At 36.0% G+C, this 19,777-nt stretch overlaps 1 protein-coding gene across 1 annotated transcript in view; it reads right to left on the bottom strand.

Moving 5' to 3' along the window:
• The window catches only part of MORC1 (MORC family CW-type zinc finger 1), a 184,931-nt gene that overhangs the window by 56,704 nt on the left and 108,450 nt on the right, over positions 1 to 19,777 (bottom strand). Inside the window, 4 exon segments of the mRNA XM_065875870.1 lie at positions 2,309 to 2,413; positions 9,758 to 9,809; positions 10,003 to 10,250; positions 11,230 to 11,295. Coding sequence (XP_065731942.1) covers positions 2,309 to 2,413; positions 9,758 to 9,809; positions 10,003 to 10,250; positions 11,230 to 11,295 — 471 coding nt within the window.

Here is a 19,777-nt window from a genome sequence, read left to right as displayed (position 1 = left end):
GAGGCTGGATTTATCTTTTAAATGACTAAACTGCTGTTATGATATAATATGACAGTCTTGGGAGTTTGGATAATGTGAAGTCATTCCTGTGAGATGGACTTTGTTTGTGGAGCTGAACATATATTTTGGAGCCTATTACATCTGAAAATAAGATCCTGGGCTGCAGTAGATTCACCAAAATAATAAAAAGCACCTAATTGCAGCAGGTGGTAGGTAGCCAATTGCTCTTCCTTAAGTGATAACCTCTTGCAGCCCTGCATACCCTCCTTCTTTAAATTTGACAGGTGCAGGGTCAGAATTAAAGCACATACACACACACATACACAACACAAGCACCACAGTTAGCCGATAATTGGGGAGGAGCCCAGGGGTTAAGAACAATCTTTTTTTAATTTCTGAGTTTAAGAAGTCCAGGCAGACAAGCATTCAGAAGCAATTATTTCCTACTTGAACTGCTGCAACCGCAGCCAAACAGAAAAATTAATGGGCATTACTGGATAATGTACAGTATTTGTCCAAATTAATTAGATACCATGAATTTGAGAACAGACCTCCTGTCAGGATCATAGAACACAAATAAATCATACCACACACATTCACACAAGTAACATAAGAACTTGAGAAATATTACATAAAAAGACAGCAAAAAATTTAATATAAATGTCATACCTAATTTGTGAAAAAGCACTTGCTAAAAGCTGCATGCAAAGCTTAGGGAGGTGACAAAGCAATGGCTACATGAAAAACACACAAAGACTTTGAAGATTCTGCAAAGCAGGTCGTGACTAGTAATATTCACAGGTACAGTTATATCACATTTGGCTTCAAAGGGGTAAAGAGGTTGAGTTATTGACAACACCAGTTGTAGTCTTCTGGCCTCTGATTAAAGTTTGACCCTTTTCCTTTTGGAAACATGTTGGTGCTCACTTTCTTCACATCCTGGATTTAACTGTCAATAAATTCTCATTCACAAATCACTCACTCCTAGAGCTTTTCAACATCACTTCAGATACCTTCTTAAACCAATTATAATGATGGATGAAATGATATGATGGTTGGGAGTAATGAGGGTGGCAAGGGAGGGGGAGGATACAGATGAAACAAGACCAGCCATGAGTTGATAATTGTTGGAGCTGGGAAATGGGCACATTCGGGTTGACTGTGCTATGTCTGAAATGTTCCATAATGAAAACTTTTAAAAATAAAACCTCCATTACTGTTATATCATGTGGCTTGTGTCAATATTGTGTTGCTGAAGAACACATAAATTAGGCTAAAGTCAGAAGACATTATGCTCCTCACTGATAATTGAAACTCAATCCACAATCCTAAATAGCATTTTGAGGTAATTTACCTTAAGACATGTATAATGACACAGGCCTTTTCCTGAATACTCTCACTTATATTATTATGTCAGAAAATAACAACAATCATGGCAACTATAGTTATTCTTATTTCAATTGAAATTTAGTTATAAGCTTCTTGGCAACTGAGGTATAAAGAGAAATACAGTGAGTAATAAAATTCATATTCCGATAAAAGAAAATATGAAATTGATTTTTTCCTGATATTAAATTTAAACATTCAAATGAACCTTTTTATTATAACACAAAGGGCTCTCTATAACATAATGGACAGTGTCTTTAACATGGCTTCACAGATGAAGTGTTGCTCATATTCCTTGAGTCGATTCTTCCTATACGCTAAGGGCTTTTACACTTGGTTCAGTGAGGGAAGGCAGCTGGGGTCTAGGGTACAGTAGTCCAGATATGTAGGTCTTTGAAATTGACTACCAAGTTAGAATCAGGGATACACAATCTACAGAAGTAAATGGAAAGTATGTCCATATTTCTTGAAAAGACTTCTCTTAGCAGGACTTATGGCAGTGGCCTAATTTAAGTCAGATTACAATTATACTTTCTGGTGAGAATCCACACTGTGAATTACAGAAGGGTTCAGAGGCTTTGGATTTGGGCATGCAGGTTTTGAGATGAACTTTCAGTTTTATATATACACACACATACACATTAACATAATATTAAAGCTTTCTCACCCTGATAACTAAAATTAAAAGCATTATGGACTCGTGGTCAGGAGGTATAAGTTCCAGTTGTATTTTTACTAGTTTCTGTAGCTTTGGGCAAGCAACAAACTTTCTGAGTCTTGTTTCTTCACCTAAAACCTAGGTTATTCAATTAAACGTTTCCATTACTTGAGGCACTAATGTGAAATGCTTCTTGGATTCCTCTCATCTTTATGGATGTGAATAAATTTCAAGGTGTCATTTAGTCAGTAAAGTTTATCTCACCTGGATTATATCCAAATTGCTGTTGCTGGTTTCAACTTCAATCAGAGCCTTACATTCCTGCACAGGGTTTTGTCTCTGCTTCCTCTTCATTTCCCAGGAAGAGGCCTATAGCAAGGTATTAACAAAAAATATACAAGGATTAGTAGCAATCAGTGGTACACATTAAACCACCTTCACTCTTTCCTTCTCCAGCCTCTAGTAACTGCTGACTTCTGTAGGATAAACAGAGGAAACTCATTTTTTGATCTTTGCCTTCAAGAAGTATGACTTAGATATTCACATGTGAAGGCTAAATAATAGAAAACAACAACAACATAATATTATAATGCAAGTTAAGTATGAAATGTGTGGTGTAGATTATAGTGCTCAATGGTGAATCAAAGGGCTTGTAGTATTTTGCAAAGAATCTGCATGAATTACTGTCTATATACTGAATATATAATGTCTCATATGGATATATACGTTGTTCTTAAAATTTATGCCGATGTCGCTGGGGGAAATAAGATATATATTCATTTCAAAATATCTATGATGGCTTTCTTTTATTTTATTATTTTTTAAATAAATTAATTTATTTATTTATTTTTGACCGCGTTGGGTCTTTGTTGCTGTGAGCAGGCTTTCTCTAGTTGCAGTGAGCAGGGGCTACTCTTCATTGCAGTGTGCAGGCTTCTCATTGCAGTGGCTTCTCTTGTTGCAGAGCACAGGCTCTAGGCGCATGGGCTTTAGTAGTTGTGGCACACAGGCTCAGTAGTTGTGGCTCGCAGGCTCTAGAGCGCAGGCTCAGTAGTTGTGGTGCACGGGCTTAGTTGCTCCACAGCATGTGGGATCTTCCTGGACCAGGGCTTGAACCCATGTCCCCTGCATTGGCAGGCAGATTCTTAACCACTGTGCCACCAGGGAAGTCCCTATTATATTGTTCTTAATCAGTAGACACTGAATATGCCTAGTATCATGTGAGATGTCTGCAGTCATTTAAAAAATTTTTTTGACAGTTTCAACATACATTTTATAAAATATTGGCTATATTCCCAGTATTGTACAATATATCCTTGTAGCTTATTTTATACATTAGTGGTTTGTACCTCTTAATTCCCTACACCTATATTGCCCCCCTTTCCCTTTCCCCACTGATAACCACTAGCTTGTTCTCTATATCTGTGAGTCTGCTTCTTTTTTGTTATACTCACTAGTTTGTTGTATTGTTTGATTCCACATATAAGTGATATCATACAGTATTTGTCTTTCTCTGTCTGCCTTATTTCTCATAGCATAATGCCCTCAAAGTCCATCCATGTTGCTGCAAATGGCAACATTTCATTCTTTTTTATGGCAGAGTAGTATTCCATTGTATATATATGAACCACCTCATCTTTAGCCATTCATCTGTTGATGGACACTTAGGTTGCTTCCATATCTTGGCAATTGTAAATAATGCTGCTATGAACAATGGGGTGGCTTGTATCTTTTCAAAGTAGTGTTTTGGTTTTTTCGAATATATATCCAGGAGTGGAACTGCGGGGTCATGGGGTAGCTCTATTTTTAGTTTTTTGAGAAACCTCCATACTGTTTTCCACAGTGAATGCACCAATTTACATTCCCACCAACAGTGTACAAGCATTCCCTTTTCTCACCAATATTTGTTATTTGTGGGTTTTTTGATGGTAGCCATTCTGACAGGTGTAAGGTGATATCTCATTATGGTTTTGATTTGCATTTCCCTAATGTTTAGTGATATTGAGCATCTTTTCATGTACCTGTTGGCTTTCTGTATGTCTACTGTGGAGAAATGTATACAGTAGTTAGATCTTCTGCCGTTTTTTGACCGGGTTGTTTGTTTTTTTGATATTGAGCTGTATAAGCTGCTTTTATATTTTGGAGATTAATCCCCTGTTGGTTGCATCATTTGCAAATATTTTCTCCCATTCTGTAGGTTGTCCCTTCATTTTGTTTACTGTTTCCTTTGCTGTGCAAAAGCTTTTAAGTTTAATTAGGTTCCATTTATTTATTTTTGCTTTTGTTTCCATTACTATAGGGGACAGATCAAAAAAAATATTGCTGTGATTTATGTCAAAGAGTGTTCTGCCTATGTTTTCCTCTAGGATTTTTATAGTATCCGGTCTTACATTTAGGTCTTTAATCATTTTGAGTTTATTTTATTATCAATTACAAGGAAAAAACTGCAAAAAACAGAGACACGTGGAGGCTAAACAATATGCTACTAAACGGCTAGTGGATCACTGGAGAAATCAAAGAGGAAATCAAAAAATACCTAGAGATAAATGAAAACAAAAACACAATGATCCAAAACCTATGGGACACAGAAAAAGCAGCTCTAGGAGGGAAGTTTATAGCAATACAAGCTTACCTCCGGAAAGGTAAATCTCAAATAACCTGACTTTCCACCTAAGGGAAGTAGAGAAAGAAGAACAAACCAACCCAAGTTTAATAGAAGAAAAGAAATCATAAAGATCAGAGCAGAAATAAATGAAATAGAGACTAAAAGAAAAAAATAGAAAAGATAAATGAAACTAAAAGCTGGTTCTTTGAAAAGATAAACAAAATTGATAAACCTTTAGCCAGACTCATCAAGAAAAAAAGGGAGAGGGCCCAAATCAAAAAAATCTGAAATGAAAAAGGAGAAATTAAATGGACACCACAGAAATACAAAGGATTATGAGACTACTATGAACAACTATATACCATTAAAATGAACAACCTAGAAAAAATGGACAAATTCTTAGAAAGGTACAATCTCCCAAGACTGAACCAGGAAGAAATAGAAAATATGAACAGACCAATTACCAGTACTGAAATTGAATCAGTAATTTAAAAAACTCCCAGCAAACAAAAGTCCAGGAACAGATGGCTTCACAGGTGAATTCTATCGAACATTTAAAGAAGAGTTAACACCTATCTTTAGAAACTATTAAAAAAAATTACAGAGGAAGGAACACTTCCAAACTCATTCTATGAGGTCAGCATCACTCTGACACAAAAACCAAAGATCTCACAAAACAAAATTACAGTTCCATATTGCTGATGAACATAGATGCAAAAATCCTCAACAAAATACTAGCAAACTGAATCCAACAATAAATTAAAGGGATCATACACCATGATCAACTGGTATTTATCCCAGAGATACAAGAATTTTCAATATCTGCAAATCAATCAACGTGATACACCTCATATTAACAAATTGAAAACTAAAAACCATATGATCATCTCAATAGATGCAGGAAAAGCTTTGGATAAAATTCAACATCCATTTATGATAAAAACTCTCCAAAAAGTGGACATAGAGGGAACATACGTCAACATAATAAAGGCCAAATATGACAGACCCACAGGTAACATCCTACTCAATCGTGAAAACCTGAAAGCATTTCCTCTTAGATCAGGAACAAGACAAGGGTACCCACTCGCACCATTTTTATTCAACATAGTTTTGAAAGTCCTAGCCACAGCAATCAGAGAAGAAAAAGAAATAAAAGGAATCCAAATTGGAAAGGAAGAAGTAAACCTCACTGTTTGCAGATGGCATGATACTATATAGAGAAAATCCTAAAGACACCACCAGAAAATGACTAGAGCTCATCTATGAATTTGGTAAAGTTGCAGGATACAAAATTAATATACAGTAATCTGCTGCATTTCTATATACTAACAATGAAATATCAAAAAGAGAAATTAAGGAAACAATCCAACTTACCGTCACATCAAAAAGAATAAAATACCTAGGAATAAACATACCTAAGCAGGCAAAAGGTCTGTACTCTGGAAACTATTAGACACTGATGAAAGAAACTGAAGATGGCACAAACAAATGGAAAGATATATCATGTTCTTGGATTGGAAGAATCAATACTGTTAAAATGACCATACTACCCAAGGCAATCTACAGATTCAATGCAATCCCTATCAAATTACCAATGGCATTTTCACAGAACTGGAACAAAAAATGTTTTAATTTGTATGGAAACACAAAAGACTCCAAATAGCCAAAACAATCTTGAGAAAGAACAAAGAGGCTAGAGGAATCATGCTCCCTGACTCCAGACTGTACTACAAAGCTACAGTAATCAAAACAGTATGGTACTGGCACAAGAACAGACACATAGATCAATGCAACAGGATAGAAAACCCAGAAATAAACCCATGCATTTATGTTCAATTACTGACAAAGGAGGCAAGAATACACAATAGAGAAAAGACAGTCTCTTCAATGAGTGGTGCTGGGAAAACTGGACGGCTACATGTAAAGGAATGAAATTAGAACGTTCTCTAACAACATATACAAAGATAAACTCAAATGGATTAAAGACCTAAATGCAGTCACTTTTTGATATTGAAAAGTGTTTCTTCATACTTGAAAAGGTGAGAAACCACTGGAATGAAAAACTTATGATACAGGGAAAGGTCTCCTTTGATTGGAATGGCTAGAGGTAGACTCAACTTCTTGAGGGCAAAACCTGTTTTATTTATCTCTGAGTCCACAGCACCCAGCCCAGAGTAAATGCTTAATAAATGTTTGTTGAGTGAAATGAATTAATCAAGGAAACTAAGGGAAAATTCAAAGGAATTAAAAGTTGCAGATGTAGGAAACAAATACATTATTTTTATTGGAAGCCCCATCTTCAGGAAATGGTGGGGGGGGATTAGTATAAAAAAAGTGGAATCTTCTGAGAAGTTCAAGTATGTGATAAAACAATTCTCTAGGAAGAACAATTAATTAATTACCTGTATTAAGAGAGCTGAATTGTGGTATATATAAGGTAAAACACTGGCTAATTCCAGAGCCATTTTTATCAAGCTTTTGGAACACATAATAAGATTTAGTTGGAGTGTTTAGCCTGTCTTCCTAATTCCATCTACTTAGGCTAATATCAAAATTAATCACACTTCCTGTACTTCCTCTGTCTGGAAGTGGTAATGCCTATTGTTGTGTTAACTGGATAGGAGATTAGAATGTACTGCAAATAATCCTCAAGTAATCAAAAGCCTTTTGAATTGCAGTTTAAACCTGACTAAATTCATTTTTCAAGTTCTTATCAAAAATTTCACAGTCTTCTGATCTATCCACTTCACTTCCAGATTTTCTTAGTATAGACTATCTTCTGAGGTAAACTTATCTTCCCAAGAGTTGATGTACAACATGTCTTCATTTCTTTACCTTCCACTTGCTAATCAATCCATTCTAATCTGGTTTCTATTCTCTCTAGTCCAACAACAATAGAATTCTTCCTGTGATCATCCCTATTACCACTAAGTCATTAAGTCAATGGACTTTTTAGGCCTTTGCCTGGTTGAGTTAGCCTCTCAACAGAATTCAGCTTCTCTGACCATCTACATCCAATATCTCAACAAACAGGTCAGTGCTCCCTCCTCAAGGCAAACACACAAGGAACAAAGTATCCACTCCTCTTCACTCCACAGGATCACCCTCACCCACACCGTTATTTCCCCACAGGGCCATTGCAATAGCCTTTTAACTGCTCTGCCCACATTCACTCTGCTCTCTACTAATCCATCTTTCATACTCAACCAAAGCAATCTTTTCTAAAGGAAAATAAGATCACACCACTTCCCTGCTTAAAACCCTTCAGTAGTTTCCCGTTGCTTTCAGGATAAATACAAAACCACTTATCAAAGCCTATAGGCCTTCATGGTTCTGATCACACCACAGCCCCCTTTTCCCTCTCTGCCCCACCATAGCTTAGTTGTCTTCTTAAGTTACTTTGTATTACATGTTCCCTCATTAGCAAATGATGTTTGCATTGATTGGAAATGCTCTTCCTCTCCTCTTACCCACTTAGCTGGAATTCGATCCTAAAAGTTATATGTCATTGCTTTTTCAGGGAAGACTTCTCTGTCCTCCCAGAGTCAAATCTCCTATTACAAGGACTCATGCTACTATTTCATAAAAATTACCATAGTAGCATTTCACATTTGTCTGTATAATCATTGGATTGTCTGTCTCCATCACTAGACTATAAGTTCAGTGGGGGCTTGGGACCATATGTGATTTTGCTCATAGTTGAATCCCCTGTAGCTGGCTGGCATACTGAATGGCACATGATAGATGATTTTATATATATATATATATATATATATATATATATATATATATATATATATATATATATATATATATACACATATATATATTCACATATACCTATGTGAATCTCCATATTTAAAGTCTAAAATGTGTTATTCTAACACCTGGGCTCACTTCAACTTTGCGATCACTTGTACGTTGTTTTTGGAGCATGCAATCCACCCATAAAATAGGCCTACAAATCCCAAATCTTGAAATTCCACAGCTAATGAATGGAAATCAGGGGTTAAAGGAGATATAACTATAAAGTAATAGCAACTACTTTTTATACTATAAGCATGAAGTTTTTTAGACATAGCAGAAGTTGAGTATCTGCTGAACAGATGAATTTTTACATTCAAATATGATACATAATTCGAAGTAAAATTCTGAAGATTGTAGACAGATTCAGCTTAGCTTCTTCTATAGTCTCAAGAAAAGACTTAGGACCAAAGTTTCAAAATTATAGGGAACTGGATTTCAAATATTTTAAGAGAATGAGCTACCCAAAAATGAAATGAGAAAGGCTGCCTTAGGAGGTAATGAGTCTCCATCACTAAAGATTTTCAAGAATCCATACCATTTTCCAAAGATATTACAAAGATATCTCACAAATGTGTGAGATATTTCTGTAATGTAACTATTATTCAGAATAATTCCTTCTGAAAGAACCATGTCTGAAATCTTTTCTCCCACCATGCTTAACACAGTATCTTACACAGGGCTCAGTGGATATTTGCTAATCAAATTAGTTTCTTGCTTTCAGAACCTATGGTAACTCATTTGAATATTTTCCATGTGCCCCATATTCACCCTTTAAGGGTGAATTTAATTTTTGGAAAGAGTAAAAAGACATTAGAAGTCAAATTTGATTAAGAAGGCAGATAAACTAGGTAATAAATTTTGGCTTATAAAAGATTTTTTAAAAGGTAGTGAGATAATATCTGTAGTCATTTAACACTGAATCTGGCACAGGGTAAATGCCCACTCAGTTGTAAGTGTTGTTACTGTTATATACTGAATCTGAGGGCAGATTCTCAAAAAGGAATTAAATAAGTGTAACCTTGTAAGAATAAAAGTGTAATGATTCCTTTTAAAAGAAACAAACTCACTTAGATACGTGGAAATTCTAGGGTGGTACATTCATTAAAATCAAGCTCAGCACTTAGTTATATTATCAACATCACATCTCATTTTTCCAGAACTTTGACTACAGGGATAACTACTTATGTAAAATTTGGCTAAGCATTTTTGCTATAAAGCATTGAATGCAAAATCCTCAAGATTACAGGTTTATCCTATACAAATATTTCTCTCTTAAATACAGATTAAAATCTTTATCCCACAGAGGTGTTCTTTAGGAGCCCTTCAGTGCTGATATTAGCAACCTGACTTTTGCTCCAAAAGAGAGAATATAGAAAAAAAAAAAAAGAAATTGGGACCTTGTCCAGGAAACTCAGATTACAATGTGTATGCTATAATTAGAGTGCTTTAAAAATGTGAAAATGAAGCAAAACCCTTACAGAATGCTATTCCTGGAAAAGTGAATTACTATACATTTGTGAATAAGAGAAGAAAAAAAAAAAAAAACACCTGGGATCTCTCAGCTAGTTTGACATTTTCCAGCAGGGCGGCTGGATGTCTCCACTGTTGAGGTTTCACTTTCTTCTGCATAGGCTTCTTCGTAATTTTAGTCTCTGAAACATACTCTACACCGGAATCTGCCTCTCCTGTGTTACTTTTCCAGTCTCTATGGTTGACCGAAAGCTCAAAGGATGAAAGAGACTCTTGCATCAGGTCATCACCGGAAGGCCTGATTCTCTGAATTTTTGTATTTCCCTTAAATAACAAAGAACATGCTTTTAATTTTTGGCAGCTGGCTTATTTATAATTAATTACCATTTCCCTTATAATCTTATGACATTAGATGATATTTATTTCTAATAAAAATTATAAAAATCAGAAGCTTAGAATTTTGGCAAATGTATGTTGCAAATACGTTGGCAAATGTATACAGCTGTAATGGCTCATTCAGAATTTGATTTAGCAGAGCTCAGCTGAGTCAAGAAACGTTCTGATTTTGAGGATGCAAAAGACCCCAAATTGAGAATACACTTCCTGACTTCCTCCCCAACAAAGACTTTCTTGCTTTTGGATCCCTGGTGCATACAGGTCAGTAATCTATTCATCTGAAGTTTGGCTGGGGTTATCAATCCCACCATTTGCCTGTTAAGAAATGTGAAGAAACGAAATTATAAAGAGTTTTCCATAATTTTTTGTGTGTGATTGGTATAACTCTAAAGGTTTGAAAAATTTTAAATTTTAGATAATAACAGACATTTGAGGAATATAATATGACATTTAGCAGAAACAAGAAACAATGTAGAAATTACATATACAACATATTTCTAGGCAAATATATATCCAAGGACAAACACACACTCACTCTGATTTTAAATGTATAATTTTATATAATACACAAATATATATTTTTCTATGAAATATATCTTGAAATATATTGGAAAGAATATACTGAAAAGATACAATTATAAATACATTAAAATATTTAAAATGGTCAATGTCTCCAGGCAGTAAAACAATGGGTGATTTAAATTTTCTTATTTATATTTTATTTTCTGAGTTTTTCCTAATAAACATGTATTACTCTAATAAAGAAAAAAATGATGACAGTGAAAAAATATGTAACAGTGCTTCACTTTCTGAACCTATTAAACCATGATGACATTTAGCCCTTGATAAGTCTTATCCTTCATTTGGGAAATGTTACAAATGGCTCAATCCCACTCTAATTACTCACCTTAGGTGCTGAAGTTTGGCAGGTGGTAGTGAACTCAGTGATCCTAATTGTTGGTATAAACTGAGGCTATTATGGAAAAAATCATTAGACAAATGTAAGTAAAAATAACTTTCAACTGACATATTAAAATAATTCAATATTCTTCATTTCTTAAAGAAGTGCCAAGATCACATACTCTCACCAATCATTATTAAGGAGTCCCTTTCAGTTTAGACATAGAGCAATGATGTCTGACTGGTAGTGACTGGACAGTACAAGACAATCCAATGAAGTGTTATAAATCAAATGTCTTAAAAGCAATACAAGGGGCCACTGTATTAAACACTGTCTCCACAGCCCTCATCTCCCCTCTCTGGAGACCTTTTGTCTCCACTTGTAGGTCCCAGCATCTGGAATAAATCTTGACCTTCAGCAACAGCTCTGTATAGTTCAGAGCTCTGGGCCTGAGCTTCAAGGGACTTTTGAGGATAGACTGGCCTTAATTGTGTCCCTGATAACGGAGATGCTGCCTTACCCTCAGCAACCAACTCCTGCCTTGTACTCAGAGGCATAAGTAGAGAGAGAAAGCATTTGTTTTTCCTGAAAAAGAAGCACCTTCTAAGCTAATACTTTGATGTGATAATTGTTACACTAAAATGATGAGATGTTAATGAAATATTCAAAGAGAAGATAAAGAGTAATGTGGGCCTGCACCCCAGACCCAGGGTCACTCCCCTTGGAATGAGACCCCGGTTAGGAAATCTGCTTGCACCTCCTTTTTGGTGCACCCACTTTCTTTCGCTGTGCCACAGATGCCATCGTGGTATCTAGCACAGTGTCCACGCTCTCTAGGACAGAAAATTTACTTTGCTCTTGTTAATACCCTAACATCCAAACTGGAGTCCTGACTCCAGTTTGGGTTGGATGTTAAGGGTTGGAGCTGCTGAAAATTTTTCCAGTGTGAATGGCCTGCATAGATGTTGAAATAGGGCCTTTTCCTCTGTCCTGAGATCCAAATGGCCCTTGGTGGCATCTTATAAGTTGTAGGTACCTTTAAGGCAACCCTTCCAAACCTGAATTATTTCACCTGTGTACCTGTACCCAACCCCAATCTGTACTTCCTCGTGCAGTCCCTCTTTTGACTAGTAACATCACCAAACACCCAGACATTCAAGCTAGGCTGTCCTGGGCTAATAATCACTCTCAGTCCACAGGTTTGCATTAGCCTCAAGTCACCTCCCTGTTTAAATGACTTTATTGTCTTTTGCTTGAACTATTTTCTATAACCTCCTCATTTTCTTGCTTCCAGTTCAGAGACTTCTCCAGACCTGTGCCACAACCCCTTTCTACACAATATTATTCACTTCATTAAAATCAGGAAGACAAGAGAGAAGAAGAGGGGGAAAGAGAAGGGGAGGTGGAATTCTCAAACTTGGATCCATTTGCTTAGAATCACCTGGTAAGACTTTTAAAAAAAACTATTGATGCCAAGTCCTTACACCCTGACGTTCTAATTCAATTATGTGGGGATGGGGCCTGGCATCGGTAGTTATTAAAGCTCTCTGAGTGATTCTCATACGCAGTCAGGACTGAAACCACTAGCTTAGAAGACAGAGTCTCATTTCGGTAGCACCTGCCACATGGTGTGGCACACAGACCACATTCAATTCAAGTTTGTTAAATAAAGCCAAACAGCACCTAGCATGACATACAAGCGGCTTTCACATGGTTGCAACTAACTTTCTAAATTCTTCTTCTGAACGTTTTTCCCTCCATCTGACACCCCTTGTTGCCCTCATACACTAAATGCTCAGTCACATTTACTATTCCTCAGGTTCACTTTCATGTCCCCATGCCCTTGTATCACCCATTTCCTTTGCCTGGAATGACCTTTCTGATATTCTCCAGTTGTCGAATTTGACTTATCCTTCAAGTCTCAGTTCAAGTATTACCCACTCCGAATTCCTCCTCCTATTCCCCAAAGGAAAATTAATTGCTTTAACTTCTATACTCCCCTGACATTTTTCTGGATGTTTATATAGATATCTCTCACTATATATACAGATTCACATGGAAAAACATATATTTTTAAAAGTGTATTTTTAAGTCTCCTTATTACTCCATTCTCTATTTGTCCAGTTCATATTCCACTAACAAGTAACCACTGCTACTTATTTCTTGTTTATTTTTCCAGAGATTTGCTTATACGTCATCTATAATACAAGCGTATATACATAAGGTTTCCCTGCTTTTCCGAGGTGGGGAAAAATGGTAGTACATTATACACACAGTCTGCATCTTTCTTTTTTACTTAAGGATATATCCTACAGATCTTTCTCTATTAGTACTTAAAAAGCCTCTTCATTCCCTTTTTACAGCTGCATTGTATTCCTTCCCCACCTCCAGTTAGTTTTGAGATATAACTGTCATACATCATTAAGTTTAAGGTAATGGCTTGGCTTACATATATTGTGAAATGATTACCACAATAAGTTTAGTTATCATCCATCATCTCATATAGATACAATAGAAAAAGAAAAAAGTTTTTCCTTGTAATAAGAACTCCTAGGATCTACTCTCATGATAAGTTTCATGTATATCATACAGTGTTTGCTATACTTAACTATGCCCAAAGGTTTCCTTGAGCTCCCTCCCTCTGACCCCTCCCTACACCTCTTCCTACCCCCATCCCATCCATGGGCAACCACTGATCTGCTTTCTCTCAGCATAGATCATCTGCATTGTCTAGAATTTTATCTTAAGTGGAATCATAAATCTTTTTCATCTGGTTTCTTTCACTAGGAAGAATTATTTTGAAATTAATCCATATTGCTTTGTGGATCAATAGTTCATTCCTTTTTATTGCTGAGTTCTATTCCACTGAACGGACATACCACAATTTGTCCTTTCACCTATTGATAGTCACTTGGGTGACTTCCAGTGTTTGGCTATTACAAACAAAACTACTATGAATCAAGACAGTATGGTACTGGCACAAAAACAGAAATATAGATCAATGGAACAGGATAGAAAACTCAGAGATAAACCCACACACATATGGTCACCTTATCTTTGGTAAAGGCAAGAATATACAGTGGAGAAAAGACAGCCTCTTCAATAAGTGGCACTGGGAAAACTGGACAGCTACATGTAAAAGAATGAAATTAGAACACTCCCTAACACCATACACAAAAATAAACTCAAAATGGATTAAAGACCTAAATGTAAGGCCAGACACCATCAAACTCTTAGAGGAAAACATAGGCTGTACACTCTATGACATAAATCACAGCAAGACCCCTTTTGACCCACCTCCTCGAGAAATGGAGGAGGAGAAATGGAAATAAAAACAAAAATAAACAAATAATGAAACTTCAAAGCTTTTGCACAGCAAAGAAAACCATAAACAAGACCAAAAGACAACCCTCAGAATGGGAGAAAATATTTGCAAATGAAGCAACTGACAAAGGATTAATCTCTAAAATTTAAAAGCAACTCATGCAGCTCAACATCAAAAAAACAAACAGCCCAATCCAAAACTGGGCAGAAGACCTAAATAGACATTTCTCCAAAGAAGATACACAGATTGCCAACAAACACATGAAAGAATGCTCAACATCATTAATCATTAGAGAAATGCAAATCAAAACTACAATGAGGTATTACCTCACACCGGTCAGAATGGCCATCATCAAAAAATCTAGAAACAATAAATGCTGGAGAGGGTGTGGAGAAAAGGGAACCCTCTCGCACTGTTGGTGGGAATGTAAATTGATACAGCCACTATAGAGAACAGTATGGAGGTTCCTTAAAAACTACAAATAGAACTACCATACGACCCAGCAATCCCACTACTGGGCATATACCCTGAGAAAACCATAATTCAAAAAGAGTCATGTACCAAAATGTTCATTGCAGCTCTATTTACAATAGCCAGGACATGGAAGCAACCTAAATGTCCATCAACAGATGAATGGATAAAGTAGATGTGGCACATATATACAATGGAATATTAGTCGTAAAAAGAAATGAAACCGAGTTATTTGTAGTGAGGTGAATGGACCTAGAGTCTGTCATACAGAGTGAAGTAAGTCAGAAAGAGAGAAGCAAATACCATATGCTAACACATATATATATGGAATCTAAAACAAAAAAAAAATGGTTCTGATGAACCTAGGGGCAGGACAGGAATAAAGATGCAGACATAGAGAATGGACTTGAGGACACAGGGAGGGGGAAGTGTAAGCTGGGAACAAAGTGAGAGAGTAGCACTGACATATATACATTGCCAAATGTCAAATAGATAGCTGGTGGGAAGCAGCCACATAGCATAGGATGATCAGCTCGGTGCTTTGTGACCACCTAGAGGGGTGGGATAGGGAGGGTGGGAGGGAGACGCAAGATGGAGGGGATATGGGGACATATGTATATGTATAACTGATTCACTTTGTTATAAAGCAGAAACTGACACACCATTGTAAAGCAATTATACTCTAATAAGATGTTAAAAAATTATTTAAAAAATAAAAAAAACTACTATGAGCATACAAGGTATAAGTTTTTGTGTAGATGTATGCTTACATTCATGTGTTTATTTGCTGTCTGTATATCTCCCTTAGTGAAATGTCTGTTCAAATGTTCTTCCCACTCTTTTAGAACAGAAGGAATTTACTACAGTGATTGGTAACAGAAGACATGGAAGAGGCTAAGAAGACTACCAGCAGATGGAAGGTACCCTAGATGTTAGCAAAAGCAGGAAGCTCTTAGAGCCCTCAGGTTGGAGGGACAACAGGAAGAACTGATAGTACCAGTTCTACAGGGCAGAAGCCCAAGTACAGTGTGTCAGCTGAGTCCTCTGTTTAGAGTCTCAAAACTGCCTGTTTTTTAAATGTGTTGTGTGTCTTATTATTGAGTTTTTAAAGTTCTTTATACATTCTAGATATCAGTCCAGATCAGATAGAGTTTTGTAAATGTTTTCTCCCCGTCTGTGGCTTGATTTTTTGATGTGTCCTTTGAAGAGCAAAGTTTTTAAATTTTGATGGAGTCAAATTTGTTAAACTTTCTTTTATAGCCCATGCTTTTGGTATCATATTTAAGAAATCTTTGCCAAATCCTAGGCCACTGAAATTTTTTCCCACGCATTCTTCTAGAAGGTTTATAGTTTTAGGTTTTACATTTGGCCTATGCTGCATTTCCCATAATTTTTATTTGGTTTGAGGTAAGAGTCAAGGTTCATTATTTTGAGGTATATATGACTATCCAAGTGTTTTGGTATCATTTGTTGAAAAAGATTATTTCTTTCTCCCAATGAAATGTATTGGTCCCGTTGTTGAAAAACAATTGACCACAAATGTATGAGTCTATTTCTGTACTCTTTATTATGTCCCATGGCTCTATTTGTCTCTTTTAACACCAATACCAAATTGTCTTGATTACCATAGGTTTATAATGCCTTGAAATTAGATGGTGTCAACCCCACCAACTTTGTTCTTTTTCAAAGTTATTTTAAATCCTCTGCACTCCATATGAATTTTATACATTTTACAATTTCTACAAAAAAAAAAAAAAACCACAAACAACTAGCTTGGATTTTGATTAACATTGGGTTAAATCTATAGACCTATTAGAGAGAACTGACATGTTAACAATATTGGGTCTTCAAACTCATGAACATAGGTTATCTCTCTATTTATTTGCTTTATTTAATTTTTTCATCAGTGTTTTGTAGTTTTCAGTGCAGGTCTTACTCATCTTTTGTCAAATTTTTCCTGAAGTACTTCATGTATTTTAATGCTATTGGAAATGGTATTATATTTTAAAATTTCAATTACAATTGTCTGATGCTAGTAAGTCAAAATAGTTGATTTTTATATACTGATTTTGAACCCTGCAACTTTGCTAAGCTCATTTTATCAATTCCAGTAACTTTTAAACAGATTCCATTCAATTTTCTACATAGACTATCACATCTGAAAAGAACCAGTTTTACCTCTTCCTTTGCAGTCAGAATGCCTTTTCTTTTCTGTCTTTCTTGTACTTCTAGAACCTCCTGTAAATGCTGAATTGGAGTGATGACAGCAAACCTCCTTGTCTAATTCCTGATCTCAGGGGAGAGATTGTAGTCTTTCACTAGTAAGTACAATTTTTGCTGTAAGGTTTTTGTAGATGTCCTTTATCACACTGAGGGAGTTTTCTTCTGTTCCTGATTTGCTAAGAGTTTTGTTTTTTTTTTTATCAGCAACGGATGTAGTTCCTCCTTTTTTGTCATTTATATCTTACTGGATTTTGTTTCCTTTTTGTTTATGATATTTATATGTTATATATTTATATGGTGCCATATTCATATTTTACGGGATTTTCTTTTTTTTGTAGATATTTAGCTATGCTACTAGTTTGTTTCTTAAATACATCATTATAAGAGTTAGGTTTTCCAGGACTAGCTCTTTCCCAGAATTTTCTATAGGAAGGGTAGGTAGAGGATAAGAGTTTAGGCAAGTTTTTTTTTCCACAAGCAAAACCTCTTTTCTTCTAATCTTTATCCAAAAATCACTGCTTCTGCAAATATGGCTTTTTGGAGTACTTTCATATGCATTCCACATCTTCTACTTCTGTGAACCAAAGCAGGTTCAGTAAGGTTCCTGTTGCCTCCCAGCTATTGTAGATAAAGGCTATAGCTTTTCCATCTCCAGATGAACCCTTCTTCAGTAAGTGTATTTGTGTTAATTCTTTAGAGGTGCTATTGCTGTGCTCGTCTTTCCATTCCTCTTCCTTTCCTCCTGTGGAGCTCCTGCATTATCTTGACTGCTTTTGGCAGCACTGCAGTATTTTGGTATATGTTTCCTAGCTTGACTGAAATTGGAGTTGCATTTTTGTTTTCTGTTTTCTTGTTGCTCTTAGAAGACTCCCAGGAAAAAAACAGGAAGATGCTACATCTATATAGCCATATTTATAGCAGAAGCCTCCTATATCCCTTTCTACCTATATTTATCATGGTATGTATCACACTGTCTTATAGTTATGGTAATACGGGTATCTCTCTCAACAGACTGTAAACTCTCAAAGTCAGTTTTTATCTGTAGTACCTATCACAACGTTTAGCACTTTATAGGTACTCAATAAAACGTTGGTGATTAACAGATGCTCCCAGGGTCTACTGCTCATCTCTTCCACTGTTGAAACACTGCCACAAGTCTATTCTGCACTCATAATGTGACTGAACTTCTCTACTACCTGTCAGATGTTATCACATCTTTGAGATGCTTTATATTAAATGCCAGTGTCTTGTTCCTAATATAGCTAAATGGATTGAGCCTAGCCTAGTAACAATGTATGATACACTTAAATCATTTGGGTTTGTATAATTTTGGTGCTAGCTTAAAGATAATTACTTTTGGCTATAAAATTTTACTGTAATGAGTTTTGACCTGAACTACTAATCTCATCACTAGAGTTGTGAGTAATAAAAAAAATTTTTTTAATTCCATTAGTTTTCCTCTTTTTATATTCATTTCAGAGTTGTGTTTCTACAAAAGAACTTCAGACATCATAGAAAAACACAGCAAAAATGTCTCAACTAGGGACTTCCCTGGTGGCCCAGTGGCTAAGACTCCACATTCCCAATGCAGGGGGCCCAGGTCCATTCCCTGGTCAGGGAACTAGATCCCACATGCCGCAACTAAGACCCGGTGTAGCCAAATAAATAAATAAATACAATATTCAAAAAGAAAATGTCTCAACTACATTTTGAATAGAAAAATATCAATAATGTTGGCACATCTTTGTATTTCTTTGCAAAACAGAAATCCATGTAACATAGCTAATCCAGTTCAAATTCTGTCTCAGTTACTTAATGAGTAGTTGTTTACTAGTGGTATCATCTTTATCATCACCATCACCTTTTCAGATTTCAAAGAATCATCATCACCCTAGAAACCTTTCTAATATCAGTATTTATTTTTATATGACACTCATAAACTCTCCCGGCAAGACTGTTACATTTCCTTACATGTTTGGAAAGTCCTGAAAATCACAGATTCAATAGCAAAAGCTGCATAATATGAAGTATCTCTGGCAGCAGAAAACCTGAAGGAAGCTTAACTCAGGAATAAAGAAGAGAAAGTCTGCGGTGCATAAGCATCGTGTGGGGAGCTGTGCAGAAATGCAGATTCTAAGGCTTCTGTCCCACAGATTCTTGTTCAGTCAGTCTGCTATAGATCTCGGGAACCTGCATTTTTACAAACATGTGACATTCTTACACAGATGGCCCAATCATCATAGACTCACAGCCCTGGAAGGCAGGGGATTCTCGCTTTTAATTTTATATCCATGCTTCGTGGGACTGTAGAGAAAATATTTTTATGTTTCTGCACCGTGAAGGCTTTCTGATCAAATTTTACCAAAACTTGAGACCTAGCCTAGAAGAACAAATCTTGGAATTTAATTTATGACTAATTATTAGTGAGAGAGCATCTGAAGAAATTTACCTCCCTGGAGGTATGTGTTTACATTTTAAGGAAGGAATGAGATCTGGGGCCATGGAGACATAGCCGAAGAAGCTAGTCTTATCTTG

This window comes from Phocoena phocoena, chromosome 4 (assembly GCF_963924675.1).
Source record: "Phocoena phocoena chromosome 4, mPhoPho1.1, whole genome shotgun sequence".
Lineage (NCBI taxonomy): Eukaryota > Metazoa > Chordata > Mammalia > Artiodactyla > Phocoenidae > Phocoena > Phocoena phocoena.
The sequence above is the reverse complement of the archived record's forward strand: the minus strand, read 5'-3'. Positions and strand labels throughout refer to the sequence as shown.